The 21,673-nt window shown below is 30.4% G+C and overlaps 5 protein-coding genes and 1 long non-coding RNA gene across 12 annotated transcripts; 5 read left to right on the forward strand and 1 right to left on the reverse strand.

The window, feature by feature from the left end:
• The first annotated feature begins 3,019 nt into the window (after nucleotides 1–3,019).
• LOC149031023 (uncharacterized) lies at nucleotides 3,020–6,555 on the forward strand. Its single transcript, XR_016178107.1, has 2 exons — nucleotides 3,020–3,235; nucleotides 3,358–6,555. It is a non-coding gene; the product is annotated as an uncharacterized LOC149031023 (long non-coding RNA).
• On the reverse strand, nucleotides 6,408–10,126 carry LOC107073429 (uncharacterized). Of its 6 annotated transcripts, none has more exons than XR_001476743.2 (6): nucleotides 9,919–10,126; nucleotides 9,058–9,444; nucleotides 8,847–8,974; nucleotides 7,924–8,365; nucleotides 7,049–7,520; nucleotides 6,408–6,956 (listed from the first exon to the last, which is right to left on the reverse strand). XR_001476743.2 is itself a non-coding variant. In XM_089176972.1 (5 exons), the coding sequence occupies exons 4-5, from the start codon at nucleotides 7,223–7,225 to the stop codon at nucleotides 6,753–6,755; spliced, it is 381 nt and encodes a 126-aa protein (XP_089033098.1). In that variant the 5' UTR covers nucleotides 7,226–8,365; nucleotides 8,847–8,974; nucleotides 9,058–9,444; nucleotides 9,919–10,108; the 3' UTR covers nucleotides 6,408–6,752. The 6 variants fall into 6 exon arrangements, 1 of the variants encoding a protein (XP_089033098.1); XR_016178106.1 differs by having other exon boundaries at nucleotides 7,049–7,399; nucleotides 7,864–8,365; nucleotides 9,919–10,125; XR_016178105.1 differs by having other exon boundaries at nucleotides 7,864–8,365; nucleotides 9,919–10,125.
• Nucleotides 10,127–10,353: 227 nt separating this feature from the next.
• On the forward strand, nucleotides 10,354–19,850 carry LOC107073428 (uncharacterized). 2 transcript variants are annotated; one of them, XM_089176969.1, is made up of 8 exons: nucleotides 10,791–10,946; nucleotides 11,043–11,135; nucleotides 11,204–11,351; nucleotides 11,540–11,854; nucleotides 11,959–12,126; nucleotides 12,199–12,351; nucleotides 12,417–12,688; nucleotides 19,065–19,850. In XM_089176969.1, the coding sequence occupies exons 3-8, from the start codon at nucleotides 11,284–11,286 to the stop codon at nucleotides 19,745–19,747; spliced, it is 1,659 nt and encodes a 552-aa protein (XP_089033095.1). In that variant the 5' UTR covers nucleotides 10,791–10,946; nucleotides 11,043–11,135; nucleotides 11,204–11,283; the 3' UTR covers nucleotides 19,748–19,850. The 2 variants fall into 2 exon arrangements, with proteins under 2 accessions (XP_089033094.1, XP_089033095.1); XM_089176968.1 differs by lacking the exons at nucleotides 10,791–10,946; nucleotides 11,043–11,135 and adding an exon at nucleotides 10,354–10,515.
• Nucleotides 12,699–15,485, forward strand: LOC149031024 (uncharacterized). Its single transcript, XM_089176973.1, has 2 exons — nucleotides 12,699–13,891; nucleotides 15,183–15,485. The coding sequence occupies exons 1-2, from the start codon at nucleotides 13,585–13,587 to the stop codon at nucleotides 15,275–15,277; spliced, it is 402 nt and encodes a 133-aa protein (XP_089033099.1). The 5' UTR covers nucleotides 12,699–13,584; the 3' UTR covers nucleotides 15,278–15,485.
• LOC149031025 (uncharacterized) lies at nucleotides 15,502–17,838 on the forward strand. The gene is made up of 2 exons (XM_089176970.1): nucleotides 15,502–16,228; nucleotides 16,316–17,838. Exon 2 carries the CDS (start codon nucleotides 16,346–16,348, stop codon nucleotides 17,159–17,161), a length of 816 nt encoding a protein of 271 aa, XP_089033096.1. The 5' UTR covers nucleotides 15,502–16,228; nucleotides 16,316–16,345; the 3' UTR covers nucleotides 17,162–17,838.
• Nucleotides 19,851–19,941: 91 nt separating the features above from the next.
• Nucleotides 19,942–20,970, forward strand: LOC107073427 (uncharacterized). Its single transcript, XM_015334065.2, has 2 exons — nucleotides 19,942–20,524; nucleotides 20,597–20,970. The coding sequence occupies exons 1-2, from the start codon at nucleotides 19,942–19,944 to the stop codon at nucleotides 20,728–20,730; spliced, it is 717 nt and encodes a 238-aa protein (XP_015189551.2). The 3' UTR covers nucleotides 20,731–20,970.
• The last annotated feature ends 703 nt before the right edge of the window (nucleotides 20,971–21,673 follow it).

The following is a 21,673-nucleotide window of genomic DNA, read 5'->3' on the forward strand; positions in this document are numbered from 1 at the left end:
GTGTTTTTCTCATTTTTTTCATGTTCTCATGTTTTCTCATACGTATTTAAACGTTATAAGAATTATACATTTTTTTATATCATTCATTTTCTCATTTACATTTAAAATTGAAACTCACTTTACGTAAGAAGAGAACATTTCATTGACTGTTCAGAGCATTCATGTTTATTTTATACATAAGTTAGTTACACTCCTTTGGAGAGGGAAGAACCTAAATGGGACTTATTGGCTAATAATAGGAGGGTCCACCTATCAGGATCACCTGAAGGAAAATCTTATGTTTTTGGGAAAGGAAACAATGCATAAAGAAACGTGATCTACAATATCGGAATGTTATTTCCTTTTATGGTAACGTACGTGCTTAGATATGAATCAGAAACCTTAAAACGGCCCGACACTGTATAAAGGGTTTTAGTCCAGTCAAAATAGCCCTGAAATCGGGTTTTTGAGCTATACGGCTGAAAAAATATGGAAATTATCAGAAAAATGCGCACAAAACTGTGGGCAAAGTAAAAAAGTTCTCAACCACCGGGAAAGGGGTGAAAAAAATTAAAAACTACCCCAAAATACGATTTTTGGATTATATGTTGAAAATATCAAAAAAAGTTTCAAATAAAAGTTGTAGAGTATAAAATTTTAGGCCTATCTCTCTCAGACCATTTTTCCCCTAAAACGCACCCTTTCACCCCTACGACGGTTCAAAGTACTCAAAAAATGAAAATTCAATAAAAAATATAAAAATTGGACTTTATTAAGTTTTTGAAGTGAAAACTTCTTTAGAATGGGAGTGATCTGAAAAGTAAATAAACGGAAACGCAGCTATGTAACGGCTGCTATACTGAATAACGAGAGAGAAAGAGACAAAAATATAGGATTGAGCCTGCGAGAGAGAGACGGAATATGGCTATACAGTTTTTCCTATTCTCGGTCTACTCTTTATGATATGCTTCGTAGTTATCGCTCCTGGTTAAATATGTGTGTGTTTGTCTGCGACTGCATACTACAAAGCGTGGACACGTATTCTTTCGATACTCGAAATGTTTGTAGGTAGGAGCGATAGAAGGGTAGAAGGAATAAACAGAGATAAGCACGTAGGTATGCGACAAAAGTATAAGGACTAAACGAACCAACGGTCGAAATAAAGAAAGAAGGTGCGTGGTCTGTTTTTATTTTACCAAACGTGTCATATCTTTTCTATTTAAAAATTTTTCTATTTTATTAAAAAATTAGTATTAAATTCTTTATCTTGCAAATATTATAATTAATAATTATAAAATATATAGAATATAATCATTGTATTGTCTGCAATATTTTACAAAAAAGAGTGATTACAAGATACATCAGAGAAAAAGAATTAGAGAATACTGTGGAATAAATGAAAAGCAGCTAACAAATTCCATTCAAAAGCAAGTAAATTACTGTCACATTTTTATATTTTGCTTCTTTATAAAATATATTTGATGCATAAAGACAAAATATGTCTATTAAATTTGATTTTTATATGTTTTTATGAAAAATATCCAAAGAGATGTACTGACCCATGCATATATGAAAATTATATTACAAATTTTGATATTTGCGTATTTAAGAAACTTATACTAATTTTTCAATAAAATAAAATTATTTTGAAGATGTTGAACGCCCAGCGTGAATCGGTGGAGCTTACCACGGAGCTGAAATTTGAGACTCGTAGTGTACACAGTTCGATAAGCTGAGAGAGCGATACGATTCAATGCATTTTTTTAGATTTTTCGTTGTTCAGATCTTTATTTAGACAAGAGTATTTAGAAAGATAAGTTTGTGGTCCATAGAATAAGGACGAGATATGTTATAAATAATAAGGGTCTCGAAGTGTGGTAGGCTACAGAGTTGAAAAAACATTTCTAGAGAATATCTTTATTAGATCTTTCATTGCATTTTACCAGAACCTTCGTTCAGTCTAGCAGTATTTTCCATATGTTTTTCGTAACGTCTTTATTTAATCTATCCTAAAATGTTTGTTATATAGCGCAAGAATGTAGATGAGAACGGGAAATTGAAAAGCATACTAACAAAAAAAATTTTATGGTGCCTATCTATAACTATCGCATTCAGCATTCCATATTTATTGCTTGAATTTGGAAAAGTGTACGTTTTATCAGCTATTCCACCCAGAGACCATACCGGTGACTTTTATTATATATGGTAATAATATTATAATAAATAAACTCTACAATTATCTTATACTCTTGAAACTGTGCATTCGTCTGATTATCTCGAAACTTAGTTTTTTAAAGGTTTCACTTCTAACACGTGTGATCTGCACACATGATTTTTTTTTTTAATTTCATACACGTTTATAATATTACAGAAATATTATCAAGCATCTATACGTTTAGTTTATAATATTCAATATTTACAAAATATTACATTATATTTTCGAATATATTCAATCAGTTCATTAATTGTATTAAACGAAGGTTTATGTTGCATTAGATTATACAATTGAATATATTCAGTCAGTCCATTAATTGCATTAAACAAAACTCCATGTTGCATTAGATTATACAATTGAAGAATCCTGGATTTTGATCGCTTAAATCGTATTATATGTTGAAACAGATATAACAGTAAAATATACGTACTTAAAATCCTTTCTCTGATTAACATTAGGGATATCAAAAATTTAGAAATTTAGAAATTTACATAGCACAATGCTACGAGTCTTTCTTCGACGAGTCAAAAAGGAACACATTTAATTTAAATTCAACTTTCAAAATAATTCTTGCATTTTTTCTGGTATTTTTTTTCTATTTTTAAAAAAATTGATAAAAATTTTACGTTCACTTTTGAAAGGATAAAAGAAATTCGAGAATGAACAGGAAGCAGTTTTTTTTGTTTCGTATGAATAGAAAGAAAATTGAGACGTAGATAACGGAGAGCGATTACTATTAAAAGCGTGCATACAAGATGTTTCGATAATAGCTCCAGACGATATTCTTAAAAGTAAAACCAAGAAAAATATTCTTTCTTTTATCGTGATCTGATAGTGTAAGTATTAGTACATGAGAATGATTTGTGTTCGGTGTGTGCGGCGCTGCGTGCTTATGGCGTACGTGACCAAAAGCAGAATGATCATACGATCAATTGTCATTCGAAAAGATGCGAAGTGGGGATTCGAAAGAAAGGAAAAATTAAGAAGAATAACGCTCCAAAAAAATGACGAAAGATGGGAATAACGCGTATCATATACAGGGTGGGTCAGCACATTTTACCATCTAAATTTACGTTATTATTATTACGTGTAGCAGACAATGTTTCACATGGAATTGAATGGCTTTGAAAGGGGTTCATACTGATGGTACTTTTTTTTTGTAGATGGACGTGTAAAGGGCATATGAAGGTCATTAATGTTTTCTTAAACGGAATCATATATTTTTTATTGCATCATCTGATGCTCTTTCATATTAATTACAAAAAAGTAATAATCTATTTATGTAAAAAAATTATTACTTAAGGAGATATTTTAATTTGTATGTCTATTTACAAAAAAGGTTCTATGTGGCGACCATTTGCATCAGAACACTTTCTGAATCGAGAAATTAATGGCTCATTAACGTTTCTTAATGTATCTGATGTTATTTTCTTGCATTCATTGACGATACGATCCCTCATATCGGCCATTGTAGTCGGAGTCTCAGCGTAAACTTTATTTTTTAAGTAGCCCTATAAGAAAAAGTCAAGGGGCGTTAGATCTGGTGATCTAGCCGGAAAATGAATGAGCCCACCCCGTCCTATCCAACGATTTGGGAAGTGTTAGCCGCAGTTACGATAAATCCATCCGTTAGCTCTCGCGAAATCAAAAGACAAGCTGGAATTAGCCACAAAAACATTTTACGCATATTGATAAAGCACCATTTTTATAGAGCAGTTAATTTCCTACAAAAATTTGTATTGTGCACTTCTTAATAGTCATTTATTGTCGAGTTATAAAATTCATAAACAAAAATGAAATTTGTCTTAAAATAATCAAACTTAAATCTTCAATATCATTCAAATGGTGAGGTTTACGGAAAAAATATAAGATACTTTTTTTGTAGAGCATTAAATTTCCTACAAAATTCTTTCAGAACATTTTTCTGTACAATCAATTAATAATGAGGTATGAATTTTATTCTATTGGACTGAGAAAAAAATAAAAAACTGCTATGTGGAGGATCATCCTATTAAAATTAAGAGCTCATATTTGGTGAAAATTTTTTTAAGGTGTCTAGCAACCCATTTTTCCGTGGCACTTGTAAAAAAAAAAATAATTGATTTTTTTGACTCACCCTAATGTACATGTATATGTATATGTATGATCTCTCATTATATCTGTACCAGATCCTTTGTTCAGTCCAGCAGTATTTTCCATGTTTTTCGTAACATCTTTATTTCGTCATTCCTAAAATGTTTTGTTAGACAGCGTAAAAATATAGATGAAAACGAGAAATTGAAAACCATGCTAACAAATAAAATTTTATACTTGAGTTTCAAAAAAAGGATATTCTATATTTATTTAGTTTAGTTTAGTTAGTAGTTAAAGACGCATTATATTTTCCTCGATAAACATCCTACGATTTTGGTGTCTATCTATGACTATCGCATTTAATATTCCATTTTCATTGCTTGAATTTGGAAAAGTTAATTTTTTATCACCTATTCCACCCAGAGACCATATCGGTGCCCTTCGATATATATGGTATTAATATTATAATAAATAAATTCTACAATTAACTTAGTCTTGAAACTGTGCATTCGTCTGATTCTCTCGAAACTTAATTTTTTGAAGGTTTCACTTCTAACACGTGTGATCTGCACACATGATATTTTTTATTGTTAATATTTTTTAATAACTCGTTTTATAACTGTAAATAATATAAAAAAATATAAAAAATTATTTTAAATAAATTTCTGTACACATTAGTTGTTCTTTCACAAAGCAGTCGTTTTGACTGCTTTGGGTAATATAGGTATATATAAAGTCTCGGTCATTCAAGTATTAACCCTTTCCCGTACTTTAGCGAGTCTGACTCGCGATGAGATACTTGGACCAAACATGAATATTGCGATTCAGACTCGCGACCAGATACTTAGGCCAAATGTAAACATAACAAGGCCGTTACGGTCATGTTTGAATGTTAATACCTTATGACAATTAGTCACGATTCTTATCGTTGCTGTTACGAACCATTTCAATTATTAAAATTTAAGAAATCCCTTCAAAATGCAAGATACAAAAGTGTTAAATGAAGGCATTGATAACAAATCCTCTAATAGTGACGCGATTATGCCAGTCGCAAAGCGTATAAGGCGTATGATTATAGATGAAAGTAGTAAAGAGGAAAGTACGACACAGCAATTATGGATTTGGTAAAAAGTAAAAAACACGCAAATAGTTTGGAAGTATTCTGAACATCATGGAATAAAAGCGTCTGTCTTGAATAATTTAAGCGACAATCCAAGATTACTAGATCTATTCTTTATTACATTTGATAACAAGTTTTGGAAAATTCTGATTACGGAAACAAATCGCTTTGCAGATGAGACAATACACGACGAGCGTAAAAAACGGTATGTGGACGACACTTGTTATCCTGTCACTTTAGACGAAATCAAGGCCTATTATGCACTATGTATTTTGATGGATCAAGTAAAAAAATCAAATATTCAACTTTATTGGATGTTTGTCGCAGGGAAATGACCTATAAAATTTTTTCGAAGTAGTCACCAGTGTACTTAGGATATAAACAAACAAACAATTTCTCTAAACAAAGTTTAATAATTTAGGTGACATAAATCTCAAAAAAAATAATTCCTGTAAATCTAACATTTTTTTTAATCATTTCTATAGTTTTATCATTTCCCTAATCTCATCATCCAAAATATAGTGATAAGATTTTTAAAAATCTTTCAAAAACCTTTTTAGAAATCATTTGCAAGTTTCTAAACGCGGACTTTTCCACCTTGTAGAAATATTTTTTAGAAATCTCTTTGAAAGACTTAAAGCTTTCCAAGAAATGTTTAAGAAAATTTTTAGAAAGTTTTAATGTTATGTGGGGAAATAGGAATGCGCGAAATGTAAAGTGGCTTTAGGAAAGTACTAGAATGTTTTAAGTATCATACCACGGAGGATTTGTAGAGTTGTACATATTTTCTTTTTAGATATTCATTCAGTTTTATGATTAATTTTTTTTAAAATAATATGCTATTTACTTTTAGGCGTAGTATTATTACACTTCTGAGAGGACCAAACTACATTTGAAGACGCTTCTTGACATATTGTTTATTCATGCAATGCAATTTTGAAACAATATGTAAACAATGATTACAATAAGAAATGATATGATCAAAACAGAAAGGATTAATAATTAGATTAAATTACTATATTGTATTTTGGATATAAAATAATAAAATCTTTGTTTATTACAGAGAAACAGTTCATGTGTTAGTAATACAAAAGAAAACCTCTATCAATTTCTAAAACATCTTATAAAACAACATTCAATGTTGTTATTCACACTGTTGTTTCTCAGTTACCTTTACAATTTCGTTTTAGATTCTCAATTAATTCTACCTGTGCACTTTGTGACTTATATCAGCTTACATCACGGAGCTTAGATAGAAGGAGCATTTTCACTCGTACCATTGAGTAAATTTTTAAAATGTTCAGCAGCCACCCTGTTTCTCTTGTAAACCCACAATAAATGATTGAATCTATTTGTTTGATTTATTCATTTTAACTTTCGATGTTTGCTAAGCTTTAGCGATTCCTTCGTTTCCATCAATGATTCTAAGAGCTCTATTGAGGTAACATTTGATCCTTTTGGTGGCGTAACCAACGAATAAGAGCACAGTAACCTAAGTACTTGCCCAAAAATTATGGGATCTGAGTGTTCATTGCATCCACAAGCATTTCTGATAATTCTAAAGAACAGCTATAATAGATCGCAAACATAATAATTGTTAACATCAATTCCAATGTTACTGTATCATCAAAGATTACATAAATTTGATTATAAATACTTACTTCCAACTTATCTTGATTGAGACAAGCAGTCATCAAATAATCAAAATTGCTTTTTTCGTGTAAAAAATTCAATAAATCGATTGTTCCTCTTAAAGTTATTTTGAATCCTGTTAAAGTGCTTTTAGTAATTGCAAGATAGTTATTTCCAGGGTTATCATCATAATCTATCTTTTGCATTTTCTTCAATTTAGAACCTCTTCAGCTTCAAAGCTTTAAATTCATTTTCTGATATCCTTCTGGGTTTATATGTTGCGTTATTAATTTATAGGATATTTTTAAGTTGGATCTAAATTGAAGTTCATGTTGATATAAAACCTCCCAATGACTTTTTTTGACCATTCTATCTGGAGTCTGAAAATAATTTAATACTGTAATGATAATCACCTTAATTGACAAAACCATTGAACTCCATTGTTTTAGTATTTCATTTTACCGCTTCACTTAGAAGAAATTTCATCAATTAATAAAGTACCTGCAGAAATAATAAAAAGAAAAAAATAAATATAGAAACTTTGAAGACAATTAAATCAGTTACTCAAAATGGAATGACTATTCTACAGTATTTAAGACAGCAAAAAAAGCATTTTTAGCCTATGATAAATGGTTGAGTTAAAATGTAATAGATTTTAATATTATGTGATTGTGTTCATTTGATTAGTTTTTTAAAACAACTATTCTCAGCAATGACAAGCTAAATATTATTATCTCTGTTGCAATATAATTGTTTATTAATGGGTTTTTAGAATCTAAATTTAAACATATTGTTGCTTAATGTTAGTGAAGCTGTAATTTTTGTTTGCTGATTTTGAAAATACCTTTATTTTATTAATGGAGTAAAAAATAGTAATATTATTTAACATTTTATTTTTAGTTACCAATCAAAAAAGATAATTAGTACAGCCAAAGTTTATTTGGATTGTCATAAAATAAATTATATCCCTTTTGGCCCAACTTTCCATTCGTGATGCTTTCAAACGAAGAGTATCAAATATTGCTTTGGGAAAACCAAATGCGCTGTCTAGTTTATTAATATATCTGTTCAATGTGTCTTTGCAAGGTAATGGTAATATTTGATGTTCGCGTAATTTATCGTAGAGCGCAGGACCTTCAATTCGAATCATGACATTCATATACCGACTCAATAGTACGACGACGTAAACATTTTCGTTTCGTATGAAGTTTACATCTTCTTTCTTTTTCTTTGAAGATATTAATAACCTCTTCCGTAATGTACGACAAACCGAACACACATATTCTCTTTTCAATCGTTTATATTTTTTATCGGATAGTAAAATGCCTTGACATGCGGTTGAGCATCTATTAAAAAAATAGTAAAACATTAAAGCTTAATATATTAATTTTCAGTTGTATCTTAAAACTTGTATTTGACAAAAATGACGAGTATAAGATAAGTTAATGAAGAATTTATATAATCGTCAATGTACTTCCAAAATAGCTACAAAGCTTCATACAAGAAATATCAAAAGTTATTACAAGAGATCGATTTTTAAATTTTCCTTCATTTTTTGATTATTTTACGCAACAAATTTTCTCCAGCTAAGACGATTTAAAGAATGACCAAGGTTGTTTTGTAACAAGTAGTAATTTTCTTGGAGCAAAAAAAAGTTTGTTGATTCAAGAAAATTGATATTCAAAATATGTTTCGTTTTTTAAAATATTTTCATCAGTCAAGAATTTTTTGTTTTTTCGTACGACAAGTATATACCTGTCTTTTATAAGAATTTAATGTACTGGAAAATATTTATTTTAAAAATAAAAAAAAGTAATAGAAACAAACCTTCCGTTAACTCCAGCACCGCTACAGAACTGACAAGTTTCTATTTCTCGTAGCATATTCCAAAATGATGCTACCGATATTATTGAATAATTCAAATTAATAGGAACTTTCGTTGCCAAGATAGTTACCTATAAAAAAAAAATAATTTAAATAGCGACAAATGAAATCATAGCTTGTGGTCAAGCACGCACTTATAGTTAACTTGAAATACCTGAACGGTCAAATCATCACCAATTTTAATTGATAATTTTGTTTTGGCCAACACCAATTGTAGGACACTCCTTGTCGCTTACATTTCTTGTTTCGTGCAAATACTCATTATCAGTACAGTGATTGTTGGTACGAAAATGATTTGATGAAGTTGTATCACCATTCGTGACAACATTTGCCATTGCCATTGCCATTGCAACATTGGAATTGCACCCTTTTTTAAAGCAACTGTAAACCTTGAAAGTTCAAAGAATTTGCCATTTTGCAACTTTGTTTTTTCAAAGTTTTTAAGAATATCGTCACTGTTAAAATGCAACTCGCAGATCAAATTTTTGTGACAAGGTTGTTGAGATATTGCTGATCTCCATAGTTGCAACATTTCGGGGTCCTAGTTTGCATAAAACAATAACAAATATTGTAATTATTAATTAATGTATATATCACCGTTGAAATTTATTGACCACATCGATATAATTCAATTATTTACATTGAAATTGATATTGTACTATTCGTAATATTAAACTGCTAAAAAATTTAATTTTTGTTAGACAAATAATTTTTGTTTAACTGATAATATATTGTTCATAGGCTACCTTAAATATCATATGTAATTACTTTACTTTTTTATAAACTTTGTAATAAGCATTGTTTATTCATATACATTTTATTTTATATTATTTATTTCATATGGCAATTTTATATACGTCAATTTTCAAATACTCGCCAAGTGTATATTAAGATAATATACTACAGTCATTATATAGAAAGAACATTAAATGAAGATCAATTGAATTATATTTTGTAATCAATTTTATTTATTAGGAATAATTTAAAGTTACTGATATATGTAAGGTTATCTTACCTTTGGTACTTTAAATAAAGCTGTTTGTCATTGATTTAACTCCGATTTTAATTTCCTTTCAATTAAAGAGCCATTAAAACACTTTTTCATAGCACACTTTTTTACCATTTTCAACAATACTATTTTTATTTCTTAAAAAACGTAAAAATGTTAAACATCGTTAAAAAATATTTACCGACATGTATGTTTACGAATACGTAATGCTCAACGGTTTTTTGTGATGTCGCTAGAATCGAGGTGATCATCATGCCCGCCCTAGTGGCAGAAAAAAGTATTGGTGTTCGGTAACTTTTTTAGAGGACACAATTTATGATAAATTGCCTATATCGAGCGTGCCTCTTCTATCTAACAATAAGCTCCGTGGCATACATTGCTATCGACACACCCCGTATCGATTCATCCGATTGTCTTTGATACAGTAGGAAGTCTACTTACCAACCTGATTTACGCACTAAATACAATTAGGCTAAGGATACTTTCCTTACATAATTTAGAAACTTAAAAGGTCTCTTATACATATATATATATATACACTTCAGCATACGTCTCCCGACATAGAGATAATATTGATAGAGGAGGCAAACCATAGGCGGCTATGTAAGTAGAAATGTCTCTGCATAAACTACAGCGAAAAACGAAAGGTTGATGTTGTCTCTCTCTAACTCATGCGGTACCGGTGCATGCGGATTAGACTTGTCGTGCCACATATTCATAGAGATTCTATGCACATTTTACGGTTATGGCGTGTAGGGGTAAGGAGTAACATCTCTTATGGGAAAAAATGTGAAAATGTGTCCAGCGTTTTCTATAAATAATAGTTCAAAAACCTTCCAGAATGGCGCTAGTGAACTTAGAAGTATGGTATGAATGTAGCAATTGTAAACGAATTAGTAAATATAACCTTAAAGAATTATTATGAGAAAACAACGTGTAGCTAGAGTGATTTTATTTCGTGAACTGTGAATAGTACGTTTATTGATTTTTTATCATTTAATTTTATGAAAAAGTATGTGAATAAGAAAACAGTTGTGAGTAAAATTTGTGTTGTGAAATTTGTGCTCCTTGTTTATTTCTCAATTCTACTCTAATAATATTTGGCGCTTTCTTTAAAATTTACTCTCTAGGTACTGTGGTACCACCATAATTGAATGCATTCCGACGGACACTTTTCATATACAGAGATGTTACTCCTTACCTCTACCCTCCATAGTTTCGGTGTAATCGGTCTTATCGTAAAAGCTCGTTAGATGTTTGTTATTGTTTACTAATTATAAAATTATTACAGTAGTACGAATTAAAATAGAAATAATAATTTGTGAATCAATTTGCTACTGTAATGTAAATGTGATGTAATGTGAGTGAAAAATGACTAAGTTCTGTATTGTGTGTAAAAAACAGTATGTTCCTGGTGACTGCAGAAGTACTTTTCATTGGTAAGAAAAATAAAATAATTGTTAAATATAATAATTTACTTGTTATATAAAAGTGTGAAATTTTCATGTGCAAAGTTATAATTATTTGTGTAACGAGTTTTATTAATTTAATATGTGAGGTTATGTAAATGTTATCAAAACATCTTGTGTTATATATTTTGATAGCAAAAGATAATTGTATATTGTAGTTTTCCTAAAAACAATGAACAACGACAGAAGTGGATGACTGTTCTAAACATTTTCAAATATCCAGTAAATGCTAGAGTTTGCAGCGATCATTTTGATAGTAATTCTTATCACTTACATAAAGATAATAGCAATCATTTAAAAAAATTACTATCAACGGCTGTTCCAAAATTAGAAAGAGAAGCTCCTGGCGATCTTAAAAATAGACAAACATGCACTAATTTATTACAAATTTCAAAAGAGACAAAGACTGCAAATTTAAAAAACAAAAAGGTAGAATTCGTACTAAATGTTTGCAAGGCTGTAACATTAAAAAGGTATTTATTTCATTTTTATTATTATATATTTTGTAATATAATTTTCAATTTAATAAATATTCATTTTTTATTAATTCTTTTGAAATACGTATTATGCTTTTTAGAAAAAATGATTGTGATGCTGACGTTATAGATCTTAGTGAAAGTAAAAAGTTTTGTGCAGATGAGACAGGGTGTCATGCTGCTGCTAATAATAATATTATTACAAATATTAAATCTCAAAATAAAAACGAGCAATGCTGCGTTGCTGTGAGCGATAATAATTTAAAAGGGTAATTATTTAAAAGATTTAAGTAATTTAATTTTATTATTATTAAATTAAACTCAAACTTTTTTATTTATAGAAAATGCACAACTCTTGATTCACAAGTGCATGAAAGAGAAAAGTTATGTTTTGTAAATAATGCTATTAATATACCGCTTTTGGATAATCATTGTATATCAGATCACGATTATTGCTCAAATACAAAAGAAAATAAAAATAACAATTCAAAGAGGTAACTATCAAATATTTTAATTATTTTTTAAATAATATTTTTCTATATATAATTATTATTTGAAGGAAAATTTCTACGAGTGAAGTTGACGAGATACTTAATCCAAATAAAAAACTGCGTTGGAAGGATGGCCAAAACACTATCTATTTTACAAAACAAAATTTTACATCTGATGAAGCTTGGAACAATTTTATAAAGTTCACTATCAGAAAAAAGCAGCAAATACTAAATTTACAAACGAAAGTGAGAAGAAAAAATAAAATTATAAACAGCTTGAAAGATGTTATTAAAGTTCTTAAAGAAACAAAAGGAGCAAGCAGCAGCAGATTATCTACAGGTTTTTCATAGTACAATTTTTTAAAATTTTAATAAAATGTCCCCCACCCCACCCCACCCCTAATATAATATGTTACATTGTATAATAATAATTGTGTACGTCTTTTTTTACGATTATTTTTCGTTGTAAAATATTATTTGCTGTTGTAAGATAATTTATCACTATTTTAAAATAATTTTTAAGTTTTACTTAAAAATTTTTGTATATATTCATTAATTTTTAAATAAGTTTAACTGCAGATTTTCAATTTAGTGATTCCGAATAGTAATATTCGATGTTCATTAACAAATTAATCAGTTTTAGGGTAAGATAGATGTATCGTAGATTACATCTAACAGTACAGTTAATTATACTGCTGATTTCACAAGTTTTATAGTTAATAGTAAATTACACTTGAATAAATTAATCCACTGATGTATGGATGATCTATAAGCTTGTTTATTTGTTTACGCTTAAACTAATAATTTCAAACTTATTGATTTACGTGATCCTTACTATTTTTTGGCTAATTATTCTTGAATAGAAAAACATATAAATAAAAAAGTTATTGTGTGGCAAGATTCGAACTCGTGCCGTACTAAAATCAGCTACCTTAACCTCTACTAGCAGATTAATGGGCATGTACCGTTCAGCGCAAGTTAGAAAGAGACAACCTCGACCTCTCATGTTCTATCTCTTTTTATTTCGCCAACAGGTTTTATGCTGGCTTATCTGCTCTATGTGTAGTATCTCTATGCGCTTCATAGTCAGTTTTGTTCGTAACACAGACAGTTGAACACTATTTGATATGAGATTTTAGTTGTGTGTTAAATTAAGTTGTGTGTATATAATGTAGTTGTGTGTTACATTTTAAATGTGTGTTAAATTGATTTTAGTTGTGTGTTAATTTTGGTATCATGGCTTCTGATATATCTTGTGTTTTTAATTGCGATGATGTTTCCGGTAAAGTTCTACAATTCACAGAAGAAAGTTTACAAAAATGTCGTGATCAACTTTGTGTTCGTGTTGCATTAAAAATGAAATACAACGATGTCGTTTTGCCTGAGCAGGTTGACGACACTAAAGGATATCATTCAGTTTGCCGAAAAAATTTTGTGGCGATTCCGAAAAGATATATTGATAAATACAACGCTCTGCAAAACAAATCTACCAGATATGTTGATGTGACACCAGTTGCTTCCACATCATCTGCAAGTGTCTCGGGTAAGTGTAATATTTAATAATTTCCAAAATAGTTAATAATCGAACATAGTAAACAGTTCAGTATAGGAAGTAATAATTAACTGACGACAAATTCATATTTTTTCTAACGTTCTTTTTGATCATACTTGATTTTGTACAAAGAAATAATTTTTAAAATGAAAAAATAGTATATTATGCAACTAGTGCGGAAGGTTGTCGATTACCAGTTGTCGATTCCTCTCCACAAAACAATACTGAAAAAGTTAAAAAAATTTAAGTAAAGGGTATAGCCGGATAAGTATGGGAAATCTGCCCCCGTGGCTTTTTTGACTCGCACTTAGGGGATCGATTTGGTGTCGAATAAAAATAATTCACCCCAAATTTTAGCTCTTTTACTCAAACGGTTCTCGAGATTTTCAAAAAAAAACCTGTTTTTTCGATTTTCTTTTTTTTTATAGTAAAATTCAAAACTAATCAATAATGATTTTTTTCTAGTTCTTAGGAGTCTAAGACATGAAAAAAAAATATGATCATAATATTTTAACGAAAAGCCGATTTTTGATGGACGAAAGAAAATTAAATTTTTTTAGCTTTTTTGAAATATGTCAGTCACCAAAATTTTTCAGAAAATGTCTTTTATACTCCTCTACACTTAGGAATTTTCTTGAATTTTTTGAAGTGTTGGAACAATATGAAAAAAATTAAAAACTCATTTTTTTCTAAAATCTCAAGTTTTAACTAATTTATATTTTTTTTCAGTTAAAAAAAATGTGAAAAATTATTTTTTTACTCAAAATACACAATAACATTACTTATCAAACATTTTCAATCATTTGGTTTCACAATGATTACGTAAAAACTATTTTTTTTTTAATACGTTCCGAGCTGACGCATTTTAACGCTATATATCGGGATTTTCACTAACCAGCAATCATTTTTTCTAAAGTTTCGCTTTAAAGTTTTCTTTATTTTGCTTTGTTGTTTGCTTACAGTTGTAGCATTACAACCACTTGAATAAGTAAATTTTTTCATTGAATCTGTCTGTATATTTCTCAATTCCCTATACTGTAGGAAAAAAGTCTAGTATTCAGCTCTTTTCGTTATATTTTATTTTCTGGAAAGGAAAATTCTATTCAGAAACTGAAGGGAAAGTTTAGAAGGGCCATAAAACCATAAACAAACATAAGAATTATCGGGATATATTGGTGCAATAAAAACCCTTTGTGCAGTGTCGGGACCCTTTGAAGAATTTCGGATTCCTATGTAAACATATGCGGTATACCATAAAAGAGATAACATTCCGATGTTCCAGATCAAGTTTCTTTATGTATTGTTTCCACTACCAAAAACTATAGGCTGTACCCATCGGTGGACTATGGGGTGGATCCTTATGATATTGGTCAATAAGATTTATAATCTCCTTCCCTCTCCAAAGGGGTGTAGCTCATTTCTGATATAAATATGTGGAAAGAAGTAAGAAAGTGTCCTTAGTCTTCAGTCCTCAGTTAGTCCGTCTGTATCTGTCCTTAGTCAGTCCTTAGTCAGTTATCTTCAGTTTTATATTTCTTTCTCTGTCTGAAAACCTCACAATACATAATTCAAATCTTTGTTTCAGAATGGATTTTGATAAAAAATGCATTAATTGTAACAGATATTTGCGAAAAACAGTTGGATATAAAAAAGTTATTATGACAATTGATGAGGCTAATATTGCGACAGAAAAAATTGGAAAGAGAGTCTTTATTAATGATACCTTTTGTGGTAAGTGTCGAGTTATTTTAACAAGACCACCTATACTTAAGAACACTGAGGATTCATCTCCAGATCAAGTAAGTATTGAAAGTCAGCCAATTTCATCTCAATCCTCATCCACTACTATTTCATCTGTATCGTCAACTGAAGATCCTTCATATGTTATTGAAGAAAAAATGGAAGAAGAATTAGAATTTATGGAGTTGGGTTTTCCTCGAATTGTTGCTACTCACAAATACTGTTGCATTTGTAGATCATCATCAAATATCAAATCTGTTCCATTTGAAGCACGCAAACAAGTGTTTTTCAAAAGACAACTCCTTATTCCCGAAGGAAATCGGTGTTGTAAAGACCATCTTATAAAAAAGCGGTTCTACGATGAAGACATTAACAATTTTCGAATTTATTCGAACACCAGTGTATTTGAAGTTCGTGATTTGGAAAAATTACTGGGGCAGCTCGCTATTGGTACTGACTCGTTCCTAATTGATAAAATTGGAGATCACTCGTTTTCAGAAAAACAGTTAGAGGCATTTACTAGTCTTACCTGAGAAAAATTGATAAAACTTCGTGAAAAGTTAACATCGATGAGAAACTCAGTGAATCGTAATATCGTTCAAGCTCTTGTTATTTTTTTATTCAAATTACGAACCGGAAATTCGAATGCATTAATATCTTCCGTTTTTGGTTTAGTTCGGGAACAAATTGTATCTGACTACTGTGATGACTTCGTTTGAAAAAGATGTTTTACCTCAGCATTTTGGAATTGATGCTATCAGTAGGGAGACATTACTCACTAATACGTCAAACACTGCTAAAAAATTGTATCAAGTAGAAGATGACCAGTTGATATTCATTTGTGATGGAACATATATTCGTCATGAAAAAAGTGCAAATAACGAATACCAGAGGAAATCATATTCTGGTCAAAAAAAGGTTCCTTTGTGTAAACCATTCACGATATGCACTACGAATGGTTTCGTTATAGATATGCTTGGGCCATATACAGCTAATATGAACGATGCTGAAATTATGAGAGTGATCTTAAATGACCCCAATGGTCTGATTAAATTGCTGAAAAAAGATGACATTATTGTGGTTGATCGTGGCTTTCGTGATGTGATTGTATACTTAGAAGAATTAGGGTTCAAAGTGCTAATGCCTGCTCTCAAAGGAAAACGCAATCAGTTGACCACAGATGAATCGAATAAATCCCGTTTTGTTACCAAAATTCGTTGGGTTGTTGAAGCAGTACATGGCAATATTAAACAGAAGTTTAAGCTATTAGATCATAAACTGGATAACAAATTGCTTCCAAAAACTAGTGTTTTTTGTCGAATCGCTTGTTTTTTGCACAATGAATTTGGAACAAGACTTGATTCTGATCTTGATCTTACAGAAAAAATAATTGCTGCCATGAATTCAAAAAAAGATCAAGAGAATACTTTAGCCTTGGAGATAAAAACTAATCGTTGGGCCAGAAGAAAAGTTCCCTTTGCAATAATAACTTCAGAACAATTAACTGACTTTCCAGAATAATCAGAGCAAGAACTCAAAATTCTTTTCACTGGATCATATTAAATGTCTCAAGCTGTATCGTATTTAGCTGAGATGATGGATGAAAACGGAATAATCACATTCCATTATTTAAAAATTACACGTAATATTATAAAATTCGAAGTCAGATCTCGACATATTAATTCGAAGACATATCGTTGTTTTATTGAATATCAGCCAGATAAGAACGATATTTCCGGAATAACTCGATATTGTTGTGATTGTGCGAATGGTAGACGTACTGTTGGATGTTGCTCTCATATTGCTGCTATCATATATTATTTATCTTACGCTCGATATTTGGCGAAAATTGTAAGACCTGCTGAGATCCTGAGTCGCCTGTTCATCGATGAAAAAATTAGTGTCGTAGTGAATGAAGACAGTGATGAAGACTAATATAGTTACATCTTTTATTATAATTTTTATTTTTGTTGCATAAGATTTAGAATAATATCTAACCGTATAAAGAATATATAAGTACTATTTTTAAATGTATTTTCAATAATCAATAACCCTTCTAATTACGTTAGACGGAATATATCTTAATTGTTTTATAATAATCTTTATGTTTATTTCTGGCAAAGTGTATTTTGAGTAAAAATATAATTTTTCACATTTTTTTTTTAACTGAAAAAAAATATAAATTAGTTAAAACTTGAGATTTTAGAAAAAAATGAGTTTTTAATTTTTTTCATATTGTTCCACCACTTCAAAAAATTCAAGAAAATTCCTGAGTGTAGAGAAGTATAAAAGACATTTTCTGAAAAATTTTGGTGACTGACATATTTCAAAAAAGCTAAAAAAATTTAATTTTCTTTCGTCCGTCAAAAATCGGCTTTTCGTTAAAATATTATGATCATATTTTTTTTTCATGTCTTAGACTCCTAAGAACTAGAAAAAAATCATTATTGATTAGTTTTGAATTTTACTATAAAAAAAAAAAATAAAATCGAAAAAACAGGTTTTTTTTGAAAATCTCGAGAACCGTTTGAGTAAAAGAGCTAAAATTCGGGGTGAATTATTTTTATTCGACACCAAATCGATCCCCCAAGTGCGAGTCAAAAAAGCCACGGGGGCAGATTTCCCATACTTATCCGGTTATACCCTTTATTTGCATAACGGAACTTTGTTTTTTTTAAACAACGGAATATCGTTTCCCTCCAATTTCCGAGTGAAGTTTCCTTGCACCAAGATCGATGGCGTATTCAAACAGGAAATAAAATAAATGAAGAACCAAATATTAATCTTATCGTCTAAGATAGAGTTTTTAAACAAGAAATAAAATAAAGAAAGAACTACATATGAATCTTATCGCCTACAATATTGACACTTTGATTGTGTTCTTTTTATCGTCAATTTTTGTGTGGTAAGTATAATTTGGGTGCGACAAGTAAACTTTTCGGACTCAAATTGACATTTATTTTACTCAAAACACGTGTTGTTATTGTAAAGTAGGTAAACAGTGACCGAATTTCCGACCCCAATAGCGATCGAAAAGATAGTACTTTCCCCGCATGAGTACCTAATAAAAAATATATTTCATTTTTCTTTTAAATAACATATCAAAAATACGGTATTCCTGTATTTTCTAGTATTTTTGAGTTTGCTCCAAAAATTTTACTAACTAGAAATGAGTAGAGCCAGAGAGGCCTTGGAAATTGTCTCAGGTAGTTGACCTTGAGCTAAGGGTAGCGCACAATCGTACGTACCCAACGAAATGATTTTCTCTTCTCCTGGGTGAATGCCGTGCAATAGGCATGTATGTGACCTCATTTTTTTCTATATACTTTTTCAAGATTATGTTATGAATCGTGTATTAGTTATGCAATCTATTCTATTCAGTATCATACATTAAAAATTATGATTGAAAATGATCTATTTACAGATAGTAGCAATACAAGACCGGGAATGGATTCGACACAAGTTGTATCCGCATCTGTTCAGTTTGAAGAGGACGAAGCGAGTGGTGGGCAGGAGACAAGTGTTCATAAGGAAGTAACTGATGACGAGGAATCGAGTGGCGATAAAGAAGCAAGTAGCGATGAGGGCATAAATAATGAGAAACTTGGTGATACAATTTGCATTTTTTGCGATAAAAACCGTAAAATTCGTAAATATCGTGTCGTAAAAAAACATGCGTGTGTTATTGAAAAACTGCGAAATGATATTTTTACGATTGTAAATGCTTGTATGGACAATGAAATGGAGAGAAAATTGGAAGCTGCACCTGTAAATAGTACAGTTTATTATCATAATCGTTGCAAAAAATTATATCTTTCTAAAGCTATCCAACCAACAACTCCTAAAAGCAGTATGGAGAAAAGAAAACAATTTCATAGATTAGCGTACGCGAATATTTGTGACTTGGTTGAGAAAAGAATTATAAAAAACAAAGAATGCTGCTTATTACAGCTTATCACAGATTTTTACAATGAAATTCTTGAGAAATTTTATGTTCAAGAATTTAAATGTTACAATGTGAAATATACCAGTCAACATCTTTTAGAAAAGCTAACAGCAACTTTTGGCAAAAAAATTCAAGTCATTATTACGAAAAAAAAAGGTTAATTGCTCCTACCGATGGCTGCGTTATTACTGACGAAACTTTTTCAAATTTATATGATACTGAAATAATATCTCGCGCTGCATTGACGTTAAGAAAGAAAATTTTGTTATTAAAAAAAAGAACACTTTCATGTGATTTAAAAGTCACCGATATTATCGAAGGGGAATGTGAAATCCCAAAAGATCTGACGGATTTCATGCGTCATCTCTTATGTGGCATTGACTCAAGATCAAGAAAAAGCTATGCCAATTTGCGTAAAGTAGATTCTTTTTCCCAAGATTTAATTTACGCGATACACCACGGAAAAATCAAAACATCTAAACATATGACTTTAGGAATTACACTTAAAAGTATAACAAGTAGTCGTAAAGTCCTTGATCTTCTAAATAAGTACGGTCATTGCTGTAGTTACAAAATCATTAAAAAACTTGAGACAGAAGTTACTGCTACTACATGTAGTGTATCCAATATTTCTTCCGAAAATGCGATACTAGCTCCAAAACGTTGTACAGGAGTTGCATATGATAATTATGACCGTTTTGTTGAGACGTCGAGCGGTCAAGACACGTTGCACGATACAGTCGGTATTTTTTATCCAAATATTGAAGATACTGACATCATTAACCTGGATCAAAGACGCGATAGTACAAACAATTCGGAACAACCTGCTGCCAAAAGAAGAAGAAGTTTAGATCCGATTTATGACTTTGTTTGGTTCAAAGGTCAACAATTACCATCTTCAATAGAGGATATTATTATGGAAAACGATAATTCAAAAGGTAAATTTTGATCGATGACTCTTTATTAAGTATATAATTATTTTCATTTATTTAATCACGTACTTTTTTCAGCTGAAGAAGACGAAGAGGACAAATATGATAGCGATGAAGATCCAGAATATGATGATGATGAGATGGATGAGAATAATCAGGACGATGAGGATGACGAGGAGGAAGAGGATGATAAAGATATCGAAACCGATTGATTATTATTAATGATTTATTAAGCACGATAAAATTTTTTTTTAATTGTCTTTGCTACAAATATATTTAGGTTTTTTACATTTTTTTACACAAATTTGTATTTAATTGATCAACTTATGAATTTGTAATTATATTATACTTGACCTTTTTAACTGTTTTTAATAAAGATAATAAAATTCATGTAAAATTCTGTTAAAATTTAAATTAAAAGTTAAGTAAATGTATGAATTCTTCACAATTGACTTCTGACATTTTAATAGTACGTTCTTTGTACCTCTATAAATATGCAGGTAAATCGTTAGAAGTGGCATGAGTCATGTACGGGGTGAAAACTGGAGCAGCCCCTTAGCCGGCGCGCCGCGCCACACCGCGTTTTGCACCATCATAATTTGCACCCCAATTTCTCACGAATGCCTCCACGTTTTCATCTGACATTATGCACATAGTTTTCTCTATATATAAAAAAGACATACGCAAGTTGTCAGATATTTCCTTCCATCTATAAATTTTCAAAAATTTTTTGCAACTTTTCCAGATTCTGACACCCCTTTGTCATCAACTTAAACGTCTGACATTTTTCCCCATGCTTTCTCTCATTTTTTTGGATATCTACGTAAATTTCAACCATTTCTCTAGTCATTTATTTTATTACCAAAATTAACAATTTTGGCAGCCCGCCCCTCCCCTTTAATCTTCCTGACCGCCTTCTGACGATCGGGCTACACTTTTGTCGACACTGTTCCAACCTTTTGCAGATCAAAAATTCTGTGCTAAGTCATTTTCCAAAATCGGTTGCTAGCTCTCCGTCTATACCTCATCATTGATAGTCTCAATACCTTTGGCAAAATACTGATCGATTGGATGATCGAACAAGGAGTTAAAAAATTAATCATTGCTTCAAATATGTCAATACGAGATCACAAAAACTTGGTCTTTAAATGGCAC

This window comes from Polistes dominula, unplaced genomic scaffold, assembly GCF_049000335.1.
Source record: "Polistes dominula isolate Pdom_NZ unplaced genomic scaffold, Pdom_raw_medaka contig_12, whole genome shotgun sequence".
NCBI lineage: Eukaryota > Metazoa > Arthropoda > Insecta > Hymenoptera > Vespidae > Polistes > Polistes dominula.

Excerpts from the sequence above, each read along its gene's own strand:
- LOC107073427 (XM_015334065.2), top strand. The coding sequence starts at position 19,942 with ATGCGTCATCTCTTATGTGGCATTGACTCAAGATCAAGAAAAAGCTAT. Across the intron at positions 20,525-20,596 it reads GGAAAACGATAATTCAAAAG|CTGAAGAAGACGAAGAGGAC; the intron begins GTAAATTTTGAT and ends TACTTTTTTCAG.
- LOC149031024 (XM_089176973.1), top strand. The coding sequence starts at position 13,585 with ATGGCTTCTGATATATCTTGTGTTTTTAATTGCGATGATGTTTCCGGT. Across the intron at positions 13,892-15,182 it reads ATCATCTGCAAGTGTCTCGG|ATCAAGTTTCTTTATGTATT; the intron begins GTAAGTGTAATA and ends CCGATGTTCCAG.
- LOC107073428 (XM_089176968.1), top strand. The coding sequence starts at position 11,284 with ATGACTAAGTTCTGTATTGTGTGTAAAAAACAGTATGTTCCTGGTGAC. Across the intron at positions 11,855-11,958 it reads AAGGCTGTAACATTAAAAAG|AAAAAATGATTGTGATGCTG; the intron begins GTATTTATTTCA and ends TATGCTTTTTAG. Across the intron at positions 12,352-12,416 it reads AAAAATAACAATTCAAAGAG|GAAAATTTCTACGAGTGAAG; the intron begins GTAACTATCAAA and ends TATTATTTGAAG.
- LOC107073429 (XM_089176972.1), bottom strand. The coding sequence starts at position 7,225 with ATGCAAAAGATAGATTATGATGATAACCCTGGAAATAACTATCTTGCA. Across the intron at positions 6,957-7,048 it reads TCAATCAAGATAAGTTGGAA|CTGTTCTTTAGAATTATCAG; the intron begins GTAAGTATTTAT and ends GATCTATTATAG.
- LOC149031025 (XM_089176970.1), top strand. The coding sequence starts at position 16,346 with ATGACTTCGTTTGAAAAAGATGTTTTACCTCAGCATTTTGGAATTGAT.